The 18,191-nt window shown below is 34.4% G+C and overlaps 1 protein-coding gene and 1 long non-coding RNA gene across 3 annotated transcripts; both read right to left on the bottom strand.

Annotated features, from left to right (window-relative positions):
* Positions 1–499: 499 nt before the first annotated feature.
* Positions 500–1,758, bottom strand: LOC134238368 (uncharacterized). Of its 2 annotated transcripts, none has more exons than XR_009985989.1 (3): positions 1,599–1,758; positions 880–1,054; positions 500–746 (listed from the first exon to the last, which is right to left on the bottom strand). It is a non-coding gene; the product is annotated as an uncharacterized LOC134238368 (long non-coding RNA). The 2 variants fall into 2 exon arrangements; XR_009985988.1 differs by having other exon boundaries at positions 880–1,057.
* Positions 1,759–12,676: 10,918 nt separating this feature from the next.
* Positions 12,677–15,550, bottom strand: LOC134238355 (uncharacterized). Its single transcript, XM_062720498.1, has 7 exons — positions 15,500–15,550; positions 15,221–15,295; positions 14,947–15,008; positions 14,329–14,805; positions 13,934–13,991; positions 13,397–13,556; positions 12,677–13,292 (listed from the first exon to the last, which is right to left on the bottom strand). The coding sequence occupies exons 1-7, from the start codon at positions 15,500–15,502 to the stop codon at positions 13,279–13,281; spliced, it is 849 nt and encodes a 282-aa protein (XP_062576482.1). The 5' UTR covers positions 15,503–15,550; the 3' UTR covers positions 12,677–13,278.
* Positions 15,551–18,191: the final 2,641 nt, after the last annotated feature.

The following is an 18,191-nucleotide window of genomic DNA, read 5'->3' on the forward strand; positions in this document are numbered from 1 at the left end:
TAACATCTTTCAAAAGACACCAAGGCCAATGACTTGTGACCTTGACTGTGACCTATGTGCTAAAATAGCTTATTTGAACATTATCTATAACTTTTGATTCATTAAAGATAGGGACATCATATTTTGAATGCTTTCTCCACTAATTAAGCTCTATCAAATGAAACCAAGGTCAATGATCTTGTGACCTTTACTGTGACTTTATCGATTTAAAAACCATTTTGAACTTTTGCCATACATTTTGAACCATTAAAGATAAAGACTTCATATATGATATGCATACTCCACTAATTAAGTTCTTTCAAATGACACCAATTTCAATGACCTTGTGACCTTGACCTATATGCTAAAAATAAATTTTTCGAATTTGTAAAAATGTCGTCGCCAGGTGCAAAGTGTTTCACAAACAAATCTTGTTTTGAAGGAGTTTTAATATTTTAATTTCTGTAGAATTTTATGTTACATATAAAAAACCGAAAAATATATTTAAAATCAAATCATTTTTATTTCAGTACTTTGTGACAGTGGGAAGATAGAATTTAAAAAATGGACATGGCACAATTTTCCTGCATCAGAGATCAATCCAGGTTTACTTATAATTTGAAGAAAAACAGTCAAGCATCATTTGGAGCTACAAATGTCACTGCCTTAACAATATGCCAGCTTATATAACCAAGCAAGCACAGTGACCAGTTGTACCTATGATGTTGGAAGAGATCCTAAAAACCTTCCATTACACTCATCACTACCTGCAAAGAAATAAAAATTCAAATGACTTGTATCAACATTTGTGTACATTTGTACTTCATCTGGCTTGTAATTTCAGTAATCATTAGCCTTTACACTGTTGCTTCCTTCAAACAAAATTGCATAAGTACTAACTTGCAGGTGTAAAATGTTTGAAACAGTTTGCTTCTCCCAAAGGAAATTCTCTGCCAATTAGCAGTGCATGAGCAGTTGATTGATGTCACAGTTCCAATGGCAAAATATTTGTAGCTGAATGGTGCCATATAAAACACTTTTAACAAGAACTTGGAAACATCCTAGAAGTGAGCATCTTCTACAAGAAATTAAGTGAATGCTTTCTTGAATGTTAATAATGATATTAAATGCTTGTGTACATCCTATATATATATATATATATATACAACTAATTACTCATGTAACTACCAAATATACAAAAATTAAACTTCCTTAAATTTGTTCTTGATGTTTATTTATAGTGTATTTAAATAAGTATCCAATATTTGTCTTGTTATACTGAAGGATTGTTAAGAAAATGTAGTTCGTTGAAACAAATGTGCAAACAAGTTACATTCTGCTTAGATAGCAATTTTTGTGGAGAACCTATCAACATATATTTTCAATCGTTGGGATGTAATGTTAGGCAAACAGTAGGAGAATTATACTTGTTAACAAATGTATTTTATCGATCAAATTTCAAATAGATGATTTAATAAGAAAGCAATGACAAATTTAACTAGAATTATGGTCCATTGATTTATCACCATGGTGTGTGAGCTTTTGTGAACTTGATACTGAACTAGTAAGTTTGAAATATTGAAGTAAAGAAAAGTGCAGCCCAAAAATTTATCCTTTACCTGATTTAAAATGAGCCCCAGCATCAATACTTGGAAGTTCCCACACTTTTCATGAGTATAAGAATTATTGGATATGCCTCAGTAACAGATCTATACTGGTACATGTAAATGAATGGCACATTCAGTCGAAGCATTGTCCCTTTTTCGGTACCCCCTGGATCCCTGTAAAATAATCATAGATCAAAAATTACTGAATCATTGTCTACTATTGAGTCCAAACGAAAACATTGCGCAGCTGGTATTGATGCCCTACAGATCAAAGCTAACATAGCTGACACTCTTTTGAAAGAGTTGAAGGTGAATCAAATGGAACATGATAATACCGTTACCAAAATGTCGTTACTTGTAACCAAGCTCATGGAACGGGTTGAATGCTTTGAAAATCTGGTACATCAGACAGATGAAAAGGAAATAGCTGTCAAAGATGTATGTAGTCAAACAACACTCATCTCTGAAACATGTGTATTGTCAGAAAATGAAGAAGAATCCAGAAAAGATTCACAATGGACAGAAGTAAGGGGCAAGAAAAATCGTACCATCATGCATGAGTCTACAGGATATACCGACAAAAATCCGACTACAAGAGAAACATCAGATTGTGAAACTCTTATTTTGTGCGACTCCATCATTCGCAGAATTCAGCCCCAGCGCTTTTCACCAAGGGCTACATGCATTAAACGTTTCATAAGAGGTGGGGCAACTACTTGTACAAACTTTATTGAAAAGTATGGCCCCAATTTCAACGCTAAATCAGTTCTTTTGCATATTGGCACTCGAGACCTACAAAAAGATGGAGTGAAAGAAGATGAGTTTATCAGGCTTCTCAACATGTGTACCAATGTTTGGGAAAACACAAAAATATTTGTGTCACTCATTACTAGCAGGAGGGATATTCCTGAAGATATAGTGAAGGAAGCAAATCGTACTATTCGATCTGTCTGCATGAATTATCCGAATGTGACCGTTATTGACAATTTCAGACCATCAGAGAACATGTTTCATGACAATGTACACCTTAACAACCTTGGTCTCATAACGATGATCAAACATCTGAAAACCGCCATGAACCTGTATCCGCAGATACCAAACAGACAAAACTACAGCCGACATGGACATGGAAATGGTCCCTTCAACCGTCCTTCTTCTGCACCATCCCATGAAAATGTCAAACTAGAAATGGGCAACATTGATATGTCAAGACCGTCATCCAGTCCTAACATGTATGATAACTTTCAACCTAACAGTCCTGTTCAGCATATCAATATGATGCCGCCCAGTCACACAAGTTTTCCGTACAGTTTCCAATGGTGTCCACCTCAAAACCAACCCACCATGTATCCGCCGTGGCATCACCACCCAAACTTTCCCCCCGTTGCTCCATGGATGCAGAATAACACCCGAGCTGTATAAACAGGAATCATTTGATTTGTGATTGTGATTATTGCATATGATTCTGGTCTATTGATGACTTAAATAAGCAATCCTTACTTTACGTTAAAAAAGTGGAAAAAAAAAATCTTTCTACATTCAAACAGAAAATGTCAATTTACCAGATAAAATATAATAATAATATGTAGGTACTTATACACATTTGCTTTTCCTCTACAGATTATTCAAAAGTTCTGGAAAAAGTCTTTTTCAGTTATTCTTATTTTTATATACTTGTATCATTATATGCTTACAATACTCCTATTTGAAATGTCATGTGTATGTATACCTACTTGATTCAGATGCTTGAATATGAAATCATATTGCTTAATTTGAATGTCATGATATTGTATCTATATGGTACTTATTTTTACAAATTTATATCATTTTTCTTTTCATCCCAATATTCAAAACAACCCATTTTTATTTTTGTGAAATTATGTCCAGTTCCAAAATATCAAAAAGATTTGACAATTCTTCACTCCTCCAGTTAGCAATGTGGAATATTGAAGGATTTTCAACTTGCAAACAAAACGATAGTAATTTTTTACAGATAATTTCAAATTTCCATATCCTTGGTTTAGTAGAAACCTGGTTAGAAAATGAAAATAAGTGTAATGACTTGCCAGGTTTTGACTTAATTGTTGCTAAAACAAGAAAAAAAAAACAAAAAAGCCCGAAGAAATTCTGGAGGGGTAAGCATTTATGCTAAAAGCTCCATTTCCAAAGGTATTTCAAATTTAAAATCCAATAATTCAGATGTATGTTGGATTAAGCTTGACCAACATTTTTTTGGTTTTCAAAGAGATATTTATTTAGCTATTATTTACATATCCCCTGAAAGTACAACTTGTACAGTAGATCATATTGAAACATTTTATTCAGTTCTACTAGAGGACATAATTAAATTTAGCAAAGCTGGGGATATAATAATTCAAGGTGATTTTAACGCATACACCAACACTATGCCTGATTTTGTTTTACATGATGAATTGAATCATTCAAATAATGATGATGTTTTTTATAAATATGATGTAAATTTGCCTAGAAATAATCTAGATAGCAAAAGAACAAATAATAGTGGTAAACATCTTTTAAATGTTTGTAAAGAAGCAGGTTTAAGAATCCTGAATGGTCGAACTACATGTGATTTATTTGGTTGACCAACATGTTTTACTTATAATGGGTGTAGCCTTGTAAATTATACCATTGTATACAATGAACTTTTACAATCTGTAGGATTTTTTCAAGTAGAGGATTTTACTGCTTTGTCAAATCATTGTCCTATTGTATGTGGTTTAATTTCTAAGTGTAACACAGAATGTACCAGTACATCATCAAAACTTCCCCCTTTACCAGGCAAGTTCATTTGGACAGATCAAGCCATTATGTTATTCAAGTCTAACATTCAAAGTGATACTATAAAACGTAAAATTACTAATTTCATGAGAAAAGATTTTGATAATGTTAATAATATGGTGGATGAAGTTAACTCAATTCTAATTGAAACAGCCAATATGTCAGCCAAATTTGTTAAAATGAGAAATAAACAAGTAAATCGTAGAAAATTTAAAAAAAATAATAACAAAAAATCATGGTTTTCAGATTCATGTGATGAACTAAGAACCTCAGTCAAGAACTATGAAAAATTAGTTAACAAATTCCCTTTTAATGCTGAATATCGAAAAGCATTTTATTCATTACGTTCACGTTTCAGACGTCGATGTAAATACGAGCAGAGACAATGCAAACAAAATTAAGATTTATACTGAGCTTGAGAAATCTCTTAATTCCAATCCAAAATCATTTTGGAAATTAATTAACAAACTTGATCGGTCATCAAAGTGCCCAAATGAAGATGTATTACCTCATGACAAGTTTAAAGATCATTTTAAAAAACTATCTTTGGATAATTCGAACTTAAATGCATTTCAAAGGGAAACTACTCAAAAATTTGAAGAGCTAAAAAAGAAACAAGAGTCATATTTCGACATGGATGTACTAAATAGTACAATAACATCTAGTGAAATACTTAAAGCCATTAAATCTTTGAAAAATGGTAAATCTCCATCTATTGATTTAATATCAAATGAAATGATAAAAAATAGTACACATACTTTGCTCGGGTCACTTACTAAACTTTTTAATTTTGTATTTGAAAAAGGGGAGTTCCCTAAAATATGGAATGAAACTTTTATTGTCCCATTGCATAAGACAGGTAGTAAATCTGACCCAAACAACTATAGAGGAATATCGATTAGCTCCAACTTAGGAAAAGTATTCAATAAAATCATACATTTGAGATTAATCAAATTTACTCTAGATAATAATCAAATTAGCAAAAATCAAATTGGCTTTATGGAACACAGCAGAACGGCCGATCATATCTTTTCTATAAGATCTATAATTGAGCATTACAAACTCAAAAAGAAAAAAGTTTATGCAGCATTCATTGATCTGAAAAAAGCATTTGATACTATTTGGAGAACAGGTCTATTTTACATACTTCTAAAAAATGGTGTTCCTAAGAAAATTTTCAATGTGATTTACTCTATGTATGCAAGCACCACGAACAAAATAAAGTTTCATGAGGGTTTAAGTGAACCCTTTATATCTCAAAGGGGTGTTAAACAAGGCGATGTATTAAGTCCATTACTTTTTAACATTTTCATAAACAAAATTGTTGATGAATTGAACAGTATGGATTCTGATCCGATATTGGTAAAGGACACAAAAATACACTGCTTATTATATGCAGATGACTTAGTTTTGTTGTCAAGTAGTCCAGATGGACTACAATGTGGCCTTAATACTCTTGAAAATTATTGTGTTAATTGGAAGCTTGAGATTAATACATCAAAATCAAAAATTATTGTATTTAATTCTAATGGTAAAACCTTTTTAAACCATTTTACTATTAATGGTACCTGTATTGAAACCGTTGACAAATATTGTTATCTTGGTATAAATCTTAAATGTAATGGCAAATTTAATCTTGCTGCAGCTCGGTTAGTTGATAAAGCCAGAAAAGCTTTATTCAAGGTAAAGAAATCCCTCGGTTTACATCATTCCTGTCAATTGTTAGAAAAATTATTTGATACTATGATAATTCCCATTTTGCTTTATGGGAGCGAAGTATGGGGTATTGACTTCGTACAAAAAAATTATGGCTCAGCATCTTATGAAAAATTTCATATTAAATTTTTAAAAGAAATCTTAGGAGTCCATTGCAAAACTTCAAATAACGGTTGCTATTCTGAACTCGGGAGACTCCCACTCAGATCAAAAATAACTATGTTTGCTATCAAATACCTTGATCATTTAATTTCAATGGAACATACATTGGCACATGAAATTTTTATCAAAACTAAAGAAACTAACACATGGTCTCTGTGTTTAAAAACTTGTCTTAATAACTTAGGATTTTCTTATTTAACAAATTTAAATATGTCAATGAAACCAGTGCTTGGCATTATTAAACAACGCATTCATGATCAAATATTACAAGAACAAAATGCAAGTATTATGAATTCCTCAAAACTGTCTTTTTATCAGAACTTTTGTCTTAATAATAAACGTGCACATTATGTTGACAAACTAGAGTCACTGCATGATAGATCATTTTTAGCAAAAATTAGATTAAGTGCACATAACTTAGAAATTGAAAAAGGTAGATATGTTGAAACTAATAAAAATGATAGGATATGTAAAGTATGTCAAAACTTTGATATTGAGGATGAAAAACACTTCATTTTGCTATGTCCAAAATACGAAGCACAGAGAAAAATATTCAAAACTAAATTATCCACTTTCCCTGACTTTAACCAAACAATTGATAATAATGACAAATTCTTAAAAGTATTGATGAATACTAGTTGTAAAAATGTTCTTAAAATATTATCATCATTTTTATGTCAAATATCTGATATAAGAAAAAATACTTTAGTCATAAATGAATAACTATATTGTACTGAATCATACGTATGTATTTAGTATTTGATAATTACAATACATAATTTGCTACACCAATTGTTTGTATCCTAGTTGTGTTCTACTGTATTTTCATACTTATCACTATGTTTTCTATGGGCCTTTACCAATTACTGTAATTGTGTTTGTGCCAATAAAATATTTGTATTTGTATTTGTACTAGTATATGATGATAAAAGTAGATAAATGTTCCATCATAGAATGATGAATGTACTATGGACCCAGTGAGGGCCTGTTGGAAGACACTGTTTGATTGTTCTAGCTGTGTCTGTCTCTTAATTGTAAGAGTACTAGTATTTTGGAAGGGGGTCATAAGGCTTTACAGTTAATATAAATTGATTGTACATGTGTGTTGTTTAACGTCCTACAGTTAATATTGAAAATGAGTATATACATCCCTGTGTAAATTAAAAAAGGAATGTTGGACATTTTTATTTCTGAACTATTAACAAATTAAAGAAAAACATTCTATCAGGATTATGTTTAATCGACCCTGTATTCCCGTGATTGACGAATTTGGTCACATGCATTTCCTATTTGTTTTAATTAAATTTGCATTCTATATCCCGACTTCAGCTGCCCCTTGATCTAAATCCAGGCACGTAGCAACAAGAGGGGGGGGGGGGGGCGCAACAATACCTCTTCTATAGAGAACGTGCATTGAATGGTTTGTTGCTCCCCCCCCCCACTTCTTACCACAGTATAGAATAACAGTATAGTGATATCATGGAAATGTAGTATTTTATGCTATAAAAATTGGAAGTGAAAGGAATTTGGTCTTGAACAAAATTGGCCACTAACACCCCCCCCCCCCTCCTGAAATAGGATTATCGAGTTTGGTCAACTTTTACTGGTAAGTATAAAAAACAAATCTCTCTAGTTGCGCCCCCCCCCCCACCCCGACCCCTTTCAAAAACGATGCTATGTGCCTGAAATCAATATATGGAACCAATCTTTGGAGAACAATTTAGTTTGAAAACAATTTCAACTTACATTTATGCTATAAAATGCTCGTTACCCATTTGGAATAGCTTGTATGTAATGTATGTACGTAATTTACTAAAACAATAAAGCGATTAAACGTTGTTTACCTGTACCAATCAATCCATTTTCTCCTTTTTCTTTTTCAATAATCAAAAAAAAACGAACGACTTAACAAACATTACTTCCTGTTTCGCTTTCGTTTTCAACGGGAGAATTAATTATGTTATTTTAAGGGTGATTTGAAAAGAGATATCTCTTTCATTAAAAGAGATATCTCTTTAGCGTAGAAAGATATCTCTTTTTGAAAATCTATAGAGATATCTATCTAACTAAGAGAGATATCTCTTTTAAAGTTGTTAAAGAGATATCTCTCTAACTTTAAGAGATATCTCTCTCGCTGAAAGAGATATCTCTCTAGCTGAAAGAGATATCTCTCTAGCTTATAAAGATATCTCTCTTACAAAAAGAGATATCTCTCCATCAAAAAGAGATATCTCTTTTGTTTAAAGAGATATCTTTATTAGTCAAAGAGATATCTCTATAGGCTAAAGAGATATCTCTCAAATTGAAAGAAAAAATTATTTTACGAATAAATAGTAAAACGGCTTGCCATATTGTGCACCTCCTGTTTTACTTTTTTATCTGACATATATTTTGGATTTTTCAGAGCAAAACATAGACACTGCCATTATATTCATATGGGAAGCGGGGGTATCATTTAGTGAGCTTATTGCTCACAGTACTTCTAGTTTATTTGTAAATTAATTGATTCACTGCATAGTATTAAAACTTTGAATGAAATTCTAAATGAATAATTTAATCTCATGTGCTCATGTAACGAAGAAAGACTAATTAAAATAGCATCGACCTGAATTCGTGTTACATATGTCATATAAAGTCTGAGCTGCATTTAATCAAAGTTTTAGTGTAGGATCTAAACATATGTACATGTAGATTTCCGAGTTAAATACACATTTTGTTTTAGATCAGAGAATTGAGAGCAGAAACACAAAATTGATACAATAATTTCTTAGCTTATTTTTCGTTAATCAACGGAAAACATTCTTTTCTCAATTCTTTTTTGTAAAGTGTGTAAAAAACAATATCTGAGAGAGAGAGAGAGAGAGAGAGAGAGAGAGAGAGAGAGAGAGAGAGAGAGACTCATGTAACCCCGTGTAACTGACATACATGTACATCTGTGAAAAAATATATATACCGTGATTTTATTGAATTCACAATTAATAATTCTAATAATTATTAATTTCCACAACTACGGTTCACATTCAACTGTTCAACCCATTTTCATATTAGTTCTCTGTACCTGTACGCACGGGGGGTCAAGGGGCCTAGCCTCACCCCCACTTTTTCCCCAACATTACTTTTTCTATTGAAAATGTTCATTGATAGACAGGTTGCCAACCCCCCCAACCCCCCCCCCCCCCCCCACACACAGTTTATACTACGGTAAAGTTATACAAGGGCACCGCCAAGCGGAGCATCCCCTCGCGACAGGAACTTCAGTGGTAATGGCAATACCTTATAAGAGATAAATTCTCTCGAGGGACGTTAAACATGTTAAATATTGATAGTACAATGTATTTTGTCAAATGTCCCTCTCAGGAATTTGTTGCTCATATGAAGGCTTGCCGGCGGAGGGATGCACATTCTTTTCTATAATAGGAACTGATAACCATTGAGCAGTGAGAAATCTTTTTGTGCCAGCATCTATTGGGACATGGGCCCTTGGTTTACACGGTCTCCACGTCCCACAAAGGGATTCAAACCCGCAACATTAGGATCAACTCCCTCACTTTTGACAAAATTATTAGTGGGATGTTGTTGATGATCCATTTTTTTTTTACAAAATGCAAAGAGCAAAGCGTCTTGGCTAAAGGGGGGGGGGGGTAACATGGATACCTAATTTGGGGTAGTAAAGTTTATTATATATTAAATTGTTTTTCAGCACTATTTATTTTTAATCAAAATTATCGGGGGTGGAGGATGTCTTTTTAACAAAAATCAAATTGCATTTATTAGCATTTTAGTGGGAAGGGGAGGGGGGGGGGGGTGGCATAATGTGCATACGTAATTGGGCAGTTTCCCTTATGCATCACGTATGCTATATGTATGTTTTAGTGATTTTAATTATTTACCTACCTAAGTATATCTCAAGGTTCCAGGCAATGTGCATTTTTTTTCATAGTGAAAAATAATAATGTACACATGTACATCGAGAGGTTAACTGAACTTGTGGATTGTATTTACAGCTTTCAGGAATAACGTGCACCCCAAATTCCCAGACACCTGTTGGAATTTGGTAATAAAAGTGCGACGTTCATCGAAGTCTTTTGATTTGGTTACCGCAGACTTTAACTGGTTCCCTTGCGGAAATGATCATTGTCAACTCGTACGTACATAAAATGTCAGGGTTTCGAGACTGAAAACGCGATAGTATCTGAAGAAATATTTCAACAATGAACTTGAAAATGAATAGGCTTCGTCCTTTTATACTACCAACAAGTATGTAAATGCTGAGAATGGTTAATGCAAAAGTTCTCTGTCAATCTTGCCCACAAATGATTGTTGTCAACTCGTATATAAAATGTTAGGGTTTCGAGGCAGTAAAAACGCAACATCTGAAGAAATATTTCAACAATGAACTTGAAAATGAATAGGATTCGTCCTTTTATACTGCCACACAAGTATGTAAACGCTGAGAATGGTGAATGCAAAGGTTTTCTGTCAATCTTGTCCACAAGGTATAACGAACACACTAACACACACACACACACATACGCACATTCGCGATGCTATATCCCCACCGCAACTAGTTGCGCGAGGGGATAATAACGGAAATGTAGTATTGTATGCCAAGGAACTGGTACTGAAATAAGTAGCTTTTTCGACTTTGGGCAAGGTTTTTCCTTGCTTGTCAACTTTTCCAGGTAAGAAAAAAATATTTCTTTGGCTAACCCCCCCCCCTTTTAAAGATGATGCTACGTGCCTGGCTAATTCGTATAGCTTTCTGGAAAGGGGGGGCTAACAGACCCTTTATAAAATAATTTATTATCTTTAAAAAATGCAAACCGTTTCCTTCTTTATACCCGCACTTTCTAAAGAAAGTTCGGATATATTGTTGTTAAGCATGTCCGTCCGTCCGTCCGTCTGTCACACTTTTCTTCCCTGAACTCCTCTTACATTTTACACAGTAGCCTAATCATCTTTTGGGAGATGGTTGGTGGTGTCATGTAGATGTGCAGTAAGGTTTCGGAATTTCGATTTTGCCCTGGGGGGTCAAATGGGGGTCGAAAAATGACGTTTTTTATGCAAAAAGCCCCGTCTTCCCTGAACTCCTCTTACATTTTACACAGTAGCCTAATCATCTTTTGGGAGATGGTTGGTGGTGTCATGTAGATGTGCAGTAAGGTTTCGAAATTTTGATATTGCCCCGGGGGGTCAAATGGGGGTCGAAAAATGACGTTTTTTATGCAAAAAGCCCCGTCTTCCCTTAACTCCTCTTACATTTTACACAGTAGCCTAATCATCTTTTGGGAGATGGTTGATGGTGTCATGTAGATGTGCAGTAAGGTTTCGGAATTTTAATTTTGCCCCGGGGGGTCAAATGGGGGTCGAAAAATGACGTTTTTTATGCAAAAAGCCCCTTCTTCCCTGAACTCCTCTTACATTTTACACAGTAGCCTAATCATCTTTTGGGAGATGGTTGGTGGTGTCATGTAGATGTGCAGTAAGGTTTCGGAATTTCGATTTTGCCCTGGGGGGTCAAATGGGGGTCGAAAAATGACGTTTTTTATGCAAAAAGCCCCGTCTTCCCTGAACTCCTCTTACATTTTACACAGTAGCCTAATCATCTTTTGGGAGATGGTTGGTGGTGTCATGTAGATGTGCAGTAAGGTTTCGAAATTTTGATTTTGCCCCGGGGGGTCAAATGGGGGTCGAAAAATGACGTTTTTTATGCAAAAAGCCCCGTCTTCCCTGAACTCCTCTTACATTTTACACAGTAGCCTAATCATCTTTTCGGAGATGGTTGGTGGTGTCATGTAGATGTGCAGTAAGGTTTCGGAATTTTAATTTTGCCCCGGGGGGTCAAATGGGGGTCGAAAAATGACGTTTTTTATGCAAAAAGCCCCTTCTTCCCTGAACTCCTCTTACATTTTACACAGTAGCCTAATCATCTTTTGGGAGATGGTTGGTGGTGTCATGTAGATGTGCAGTAAGGTTTCAGAATTTTGATTTTGCCCCGGGGGGTCAAATGGGGGTCGAAAAATGACATTTTTTATGCAAAAAGCCCCGTCTTCCCTGAACTCCTCGTACATTTTACACAGTAGCCTAATCATCTTTTGGGAGATGGTTGGTGGTGTCATGTAGATGTGCAGTAAGGTTTCGGAATTTTGATTTTGCCCCGGGGGGTCAAATGGGGGTCGAAAAATGATGTTTTAAAAATGTCTTAAATCATTTCTTTAAAACTAAGCGAAATACAAATTAAAAAGGATGGAGGTCAAGGTCTCAGGAATTTGCAAGGTGAAGTTTTTGATGCAGTTGAGTAGCTTCACTAATACATATCAGCATATTATGTTTGATAAAAATATCTTGAAACGATTTAATGAAACTGAGCTGAACACTTTTGACATCTTCCATAGAAAAGTGCACACTGATGAAATTGTAACAAGTCATTTTGAAATCTTTTCTTTTCACAATTTTTATGCTTTTATGATGTAGATATGAACCTCACATGACACAAAATTAAAAAATAAAAACACAGGCCTCTTTATTTTTAATTTTATTGACATTTAAAAATTCATTGTTGCTATTGTAAAAATTTGACAGAAATTTGACGGAATTTTTATGACAATAGCAACAAAGTCAATGAGAAAATCTTGAGAAGTTAAGCTTAAACAGTATATCCATGACCAAGAAATATAATATATTATTCAGATGACCTAAATAACTTTTGTTACAAAGTGTATAAACCTTCATATATTGATAGATTAAAAATAACCAAAGTTGCTATCATCAGTATTTTGATGGACTATTTGGTTGCTATCATCAGCAACTGACAGATCACTATGTTGCTATTGTCATCACATGACAGACTAAATTGTTGCTATTGTCATCAAATGACAGATTAAATTGTTGATATTGTTACCAATTGACAATTTTGATACTGTTTATGAATAAACATTTCAAATCACATTAAATCTGGTCTTTTTATAAAGTGCCTATCAGGTCTACACATCACTGAATAATTCACTCATGACTGCTAGTTATCCAAATCTGAAAGTGAAAAAAGTAATTTATTACTATCAGTTGCATGTACAGTTAGAAGAATTTTATTAATAACATTTCCAAAACATTTGTGTTAAATAGTACAAATTTACCCTGAAATACGTAGAAAAAGCGACGACCATTCTGTGCAATCTCTGGTGGTTTAAGGACACAACAGACATCTTCCTGGAGGATGGTGTAGGTAGTATCACGCATGGTCCATTGGCCAGGTCTGATTTTGTGAAAATATTTTACCCATGGCCAGTTATCAACCTGGTTATGTAAAAAAAGAAAACAATTAGAATGAAATCTAAATTGTCTATAAAGGAATCAAGTCCCCCCCCCCCCCAAAAAAAAAAGATTAATTAAAAACCTTAATAAATTTTAAGTGATAAATAAGTATTGCACGTTACTTAAAAAAATGAAAGACTGTAGATTACGATACTCGGTATATTATAAATAAAACAAACAATTCTACACTTATCTCCTGTTGTGAAGGTATTTCATCAAAGCATCATTCAAATACAAATAATACTGAAAATTCTAACATAATTTTTAAAAAAAAAAGAAGAAAATTTGAGGTAACAAAATAAAATATAAACAGAATTCAACATTATTAAACATGTAAAAAAACTAAGACTTTTACATACAACAGCGGGGTACATATCAAGTCCATGTTTCACTTGAATGTAAGTGCCATCTGGATAACTATTGAAAGTGAAGTCATACATACACAATATTTAACTTAATTTGACTCACATACCTCTGACAACTTGATACTGTAAATCACTTTTTATTCGCGAGAACTTTATTTTCGCCTAAATTTGTATTATTAATATTTATATAAAACAAAAACCACAACTTGCGAAAATTTTGTCTCGCTTATAAATACCACATAGCTTAGTCGCGAAAATAAGGTGTCGCGAAAATATAGTGATCTACAGTATTATTAAAGTAAATAGATTTGGGATGCTACTGATTATAAAAATACAGATTTGTATCATTGTTATACATTATTTATTTTCAAAACTATAGATAATCCAACCTTCGTGTATCCAACTGTTTTTGTTTCTCTTTTCTCTCTGCTGCGATTATTTCCTGTCCATCTCTCTGCACTGCTCTATCGCACTGTTCTGCTACATCACACTGTTCTGCTACGTCACACTGTTCTGCTACAACACACTGTTCTGCTACGTCACACTGTTCTGCTACAACACACTGTTCTGCTACGTCACACTGTTCTGCTACAACACACTGTTCTGCTATGTCACACTGTTCTGCTACAACACACTGTTCTGCTACGTCACACTGTTCTGCTACAACACACTGTTCTGCTACGTCACACTGTTCTGCTACAACACACTGTTCTGCTACGTCACACTGTTCTGCTACGTCACACTGTTCTGCTACGTCACACTGTTCTGCTACAACACACTGTTCTGCTACGTCACACTGTTCTGCTACAACACACTGTTCTGCTACATCATTTGGTACTGGTGTATCTCTCTGTATAGTTGTACTGCTTTAAAAGACATATATGAAACTCATTTTCTAGTTGACTGTATTTGATTAGTTGATTCCCATTAGATAGACATTCAACTAAATAAAATAATTATTTGTACCAAGTTAATAGTTGGAAAAATTATTACAAAATAATTTTCACCTCTGTTTCTTCCCGTTCAGTGTAGGGTATATAGGAGACATCTCTGGTGATAAATCTTCGTCCTGAGGAAGGAATAGAATTGTGGAGATACAAAAATGAGATAACAAGCAGAAATACAAAAAGATCTTGACCAAAATTGAATTTCTTCTATCTGATCATGAAATCCATCTTTAATGAAATATGCTTCAGGATACAAAAAAGTGCATTTATCATCAGAAAATTGAAGCCAAATCCATAGCACTTTTGGCAAAATTAGTAAATATCATTTCCTTACCAAGTTTGATATTAAAGATGAAATATCAAGACTTTCTGTCAATGTAGATTCATCAAAATCCATATCACTGGGTTCCTTTAAAAGACAAATTATTTATTAGCAAACTGATATTTAAGTAATTCCAGTTTTTTACCTCATAAAAAATATTGACATATATATGACAGGTAGTCACTATTTAAATATAAAAATATTATGTACTTTAAAATCTTGAGGGGGACACAATTACCGAATCACAAATGACAAACAGTTGCTTTAAATTGAATTAAAAGAAAATCTTACCATGCTGTTTTCAATATCCACAAGAAATGAAGCAACAACTTCTAATTCGCCTTCTTCTTCAGTCTTCTGCATGGTCATAATCATGCTTCACAGTTGGTTCAAGTGGTAATAAGGCAACAAAATGGTTTGGCTTCCATTGATGCTCTGGAATGGCATCACCTTTTATATTACTCCATAAGATGTAGACTGGATCCAGTTTTTCTTTTGAAAAAGGAAAAAATGTTCTATTCAAGTCTTTCCTAACAGTCTGACCTCCATATAAGGGATATACCGAGCGCACTGGCCTCTCCAAAACATTGGCAAGAGCAGCCAATTGCCAAGCTCCCATATATGATCCTGATTTTCTGACAGATAAAACTTCTTTTTCAAAAATTCTTTGAATTGCTCGGTCTATCAGAACTTCCACAGTGTAGAATTCAGAAAACATGGCAAATGTGCAAGCATCATTTGAGGGTTTCCTCAGGTTGTCATCTCTAATAAAGTCCACATTTAGGTATATGTCCTTGTATTTCACCAAGTGTAATACAATTCTAGCACGGATATCCAAATGATTATCTTCACTACCGTAAGCAAATAGACTACCACACCTTGGAAGACAGTTCCCATCTCCATAAATCAGGCAGGGAAAAAGATTAGTCAGATCTTCATCATGTGGTACAAGTGACATAGAAGCTTTGTCAATTGTTCTTTTGTGAGTAATTATGGTAACTTCAGTAGGTTTTCCTGAGATGGGTGATAGGTTTATCTCTTCTGTTATAGTTTCTAGATCCTCGAAATTCTTACAGGCATTAATAGATAAATAGGCCTCATTCTCTCCATCAACAACCCCTCTAGCTTTTGTCCCTTCTCGTATTGATGCTTTGGTTTGATTTTGGATCTTCTTGCTTCTTTTGCTGATGCAGTTATCTATTTCTGTGTTTTCTTTATCATCCTCTTCACCCGTTAATAGCTTTTTTGGGATCACTGCTTTCCTTTTGTCTTTTTTGGTCACCATTGTCTTTGTAGATTCCTTCAATGTCTCTTTATTCTCCTTGGTTACATCTTCAATATCCTCTCCTGCATTTGCATCGTATTTCGTCTTCACCAAAGTAATCTTCTTGTTTCTCTTGCTAATGCAGTTGCCCTGTTCTGTGTTTTCTTTATCATCCTCATCACCTATTAATTGCTTTTTTGGAATCACTGCTTTCCTTTTGTCTTTTTTGGTTACCATTGTCTCTGAAGATTCCTTCAATGTCTCTTTATTCTCCTTGGTTACATCTTTAATATCCTTTCCTGCATTTGCATCGTGTTTTGTCTTCACCAAAGTAATTTTCTTTGACTGATAGGCTGACACATAATCAGAATTCAGGCAAGTTTCAGATATTCCTTTCATACAGTTTGTACAAAAACAAGATAGGTTCCTCACTTTGATCAAGTATGGTTCTGTTGTGTTTTCAATATTGTGTAGTTTCCTTGTGTTTGGAATTGGTTTGACATTTGTCTTTGGCCGATCTCTTGGAATTTCATTTGCTTTTACAAAGAAAAAGTTCCTTTTTGTGTAAGGTTCATCCAATATCAACTTCTTTTCACAGAATTCAAAGAGATCTTTAGTGTTATTTATAACAACTTTCTTCCCTATAACAGCCCTATCCACAGCTCTATTCAAGACACCTATCTCTGCATCACACACACTCTTTCCGTGTTCTGAACCAAAATAATGTCTTGATATTGGAATTTCTTTCAGAGACAAGTCTGCAAAGGGTCCCTTGGACTTGTATTGGGCGGCACACCCATCAGAAAAAATTATCAGTTTCTCGGGATCTAGCTGATCCTTAATGTGACCATCTACTAAGGATTTGTAATAGTCTACAGCATGGTAGTCATGATTGAGGTCCTCAGATAGTATAATGCATGTATCTTTGACCAGGCCATCTCCCTTTTGATAATAATTTACAATAGGATGCATTGTTATTTGGGAATTGGCATAGAAAGCTGCTTTGATTTCTTCTTGGTAGTTAATCCCTCTATTTTTAGCAAAATCCATCACTTGAAGTATCCAGTTCTCAGGCAGATTGTCTTTTATTAAAGAGAATTGTTCTTGCTGCCACTGACCCAGACAGCATGACTACGTTGGGCCAACGTTGGTAAATGGTTGTATTGTTGGTCAATGGTTGGCGTTGGGTATCCTATGTTGGGCCAACGTAGGGCCAACGTTACATTGTCAATTTTCTCTATAGTACCCAACCATGTTGGTATCCTTACATTGGCCCAACGTTGGCCCAACGTTAACCAGCACATACTTGCTATCTTTTTCAATGAAGGTTGGATCCTTACGTTGGCCCAACGTTGGTACAATGTTAACCGACTTCTGTTTGCTCTATTTTCCAAGGAAGTTGGGATTCATACATCGGCCCAACGTTGGGCCAACGTTGACCGACTCTTATTTGGTATCTTTTCCAAGGAAGTTGGGATTCTCACGTTGGCCCAACGTTGGTCCAACATCATCCGATTTCTATTTGCTCTATTTCCGAGTAAGTTGGCACTTATACATTGACCCAACGTTGGTCCAACGTTAACTAACCAATATAAGCTATATTTTCTATACAGGCACGAATTCGTATAATTTGTAATTGCATTCCTAAAGACATGCCTATTCAAGCTAGCAGTACGTTGGACCAACGTTGGCCCTCCATAAACACGAGTATTCATACCT

The sequence above is a fragment of the Saccostrea cucullata genome, unplaced genomic scaffold (genome assembly GCF_032062105.1).
Source record: "Saccostrea cucullata isolate Sc308-1 unplaced genomic scaffold, CSIRO_AGI_Scuc_v1 ctg787, whole genome shotgun sequence".
Lineage (NCBI taxonomy): Eukaryota > Metazoa > Mollusca > Bivalvia > Ostreida > Ostreidae > Saccostrea > Saccostrea cuccullata.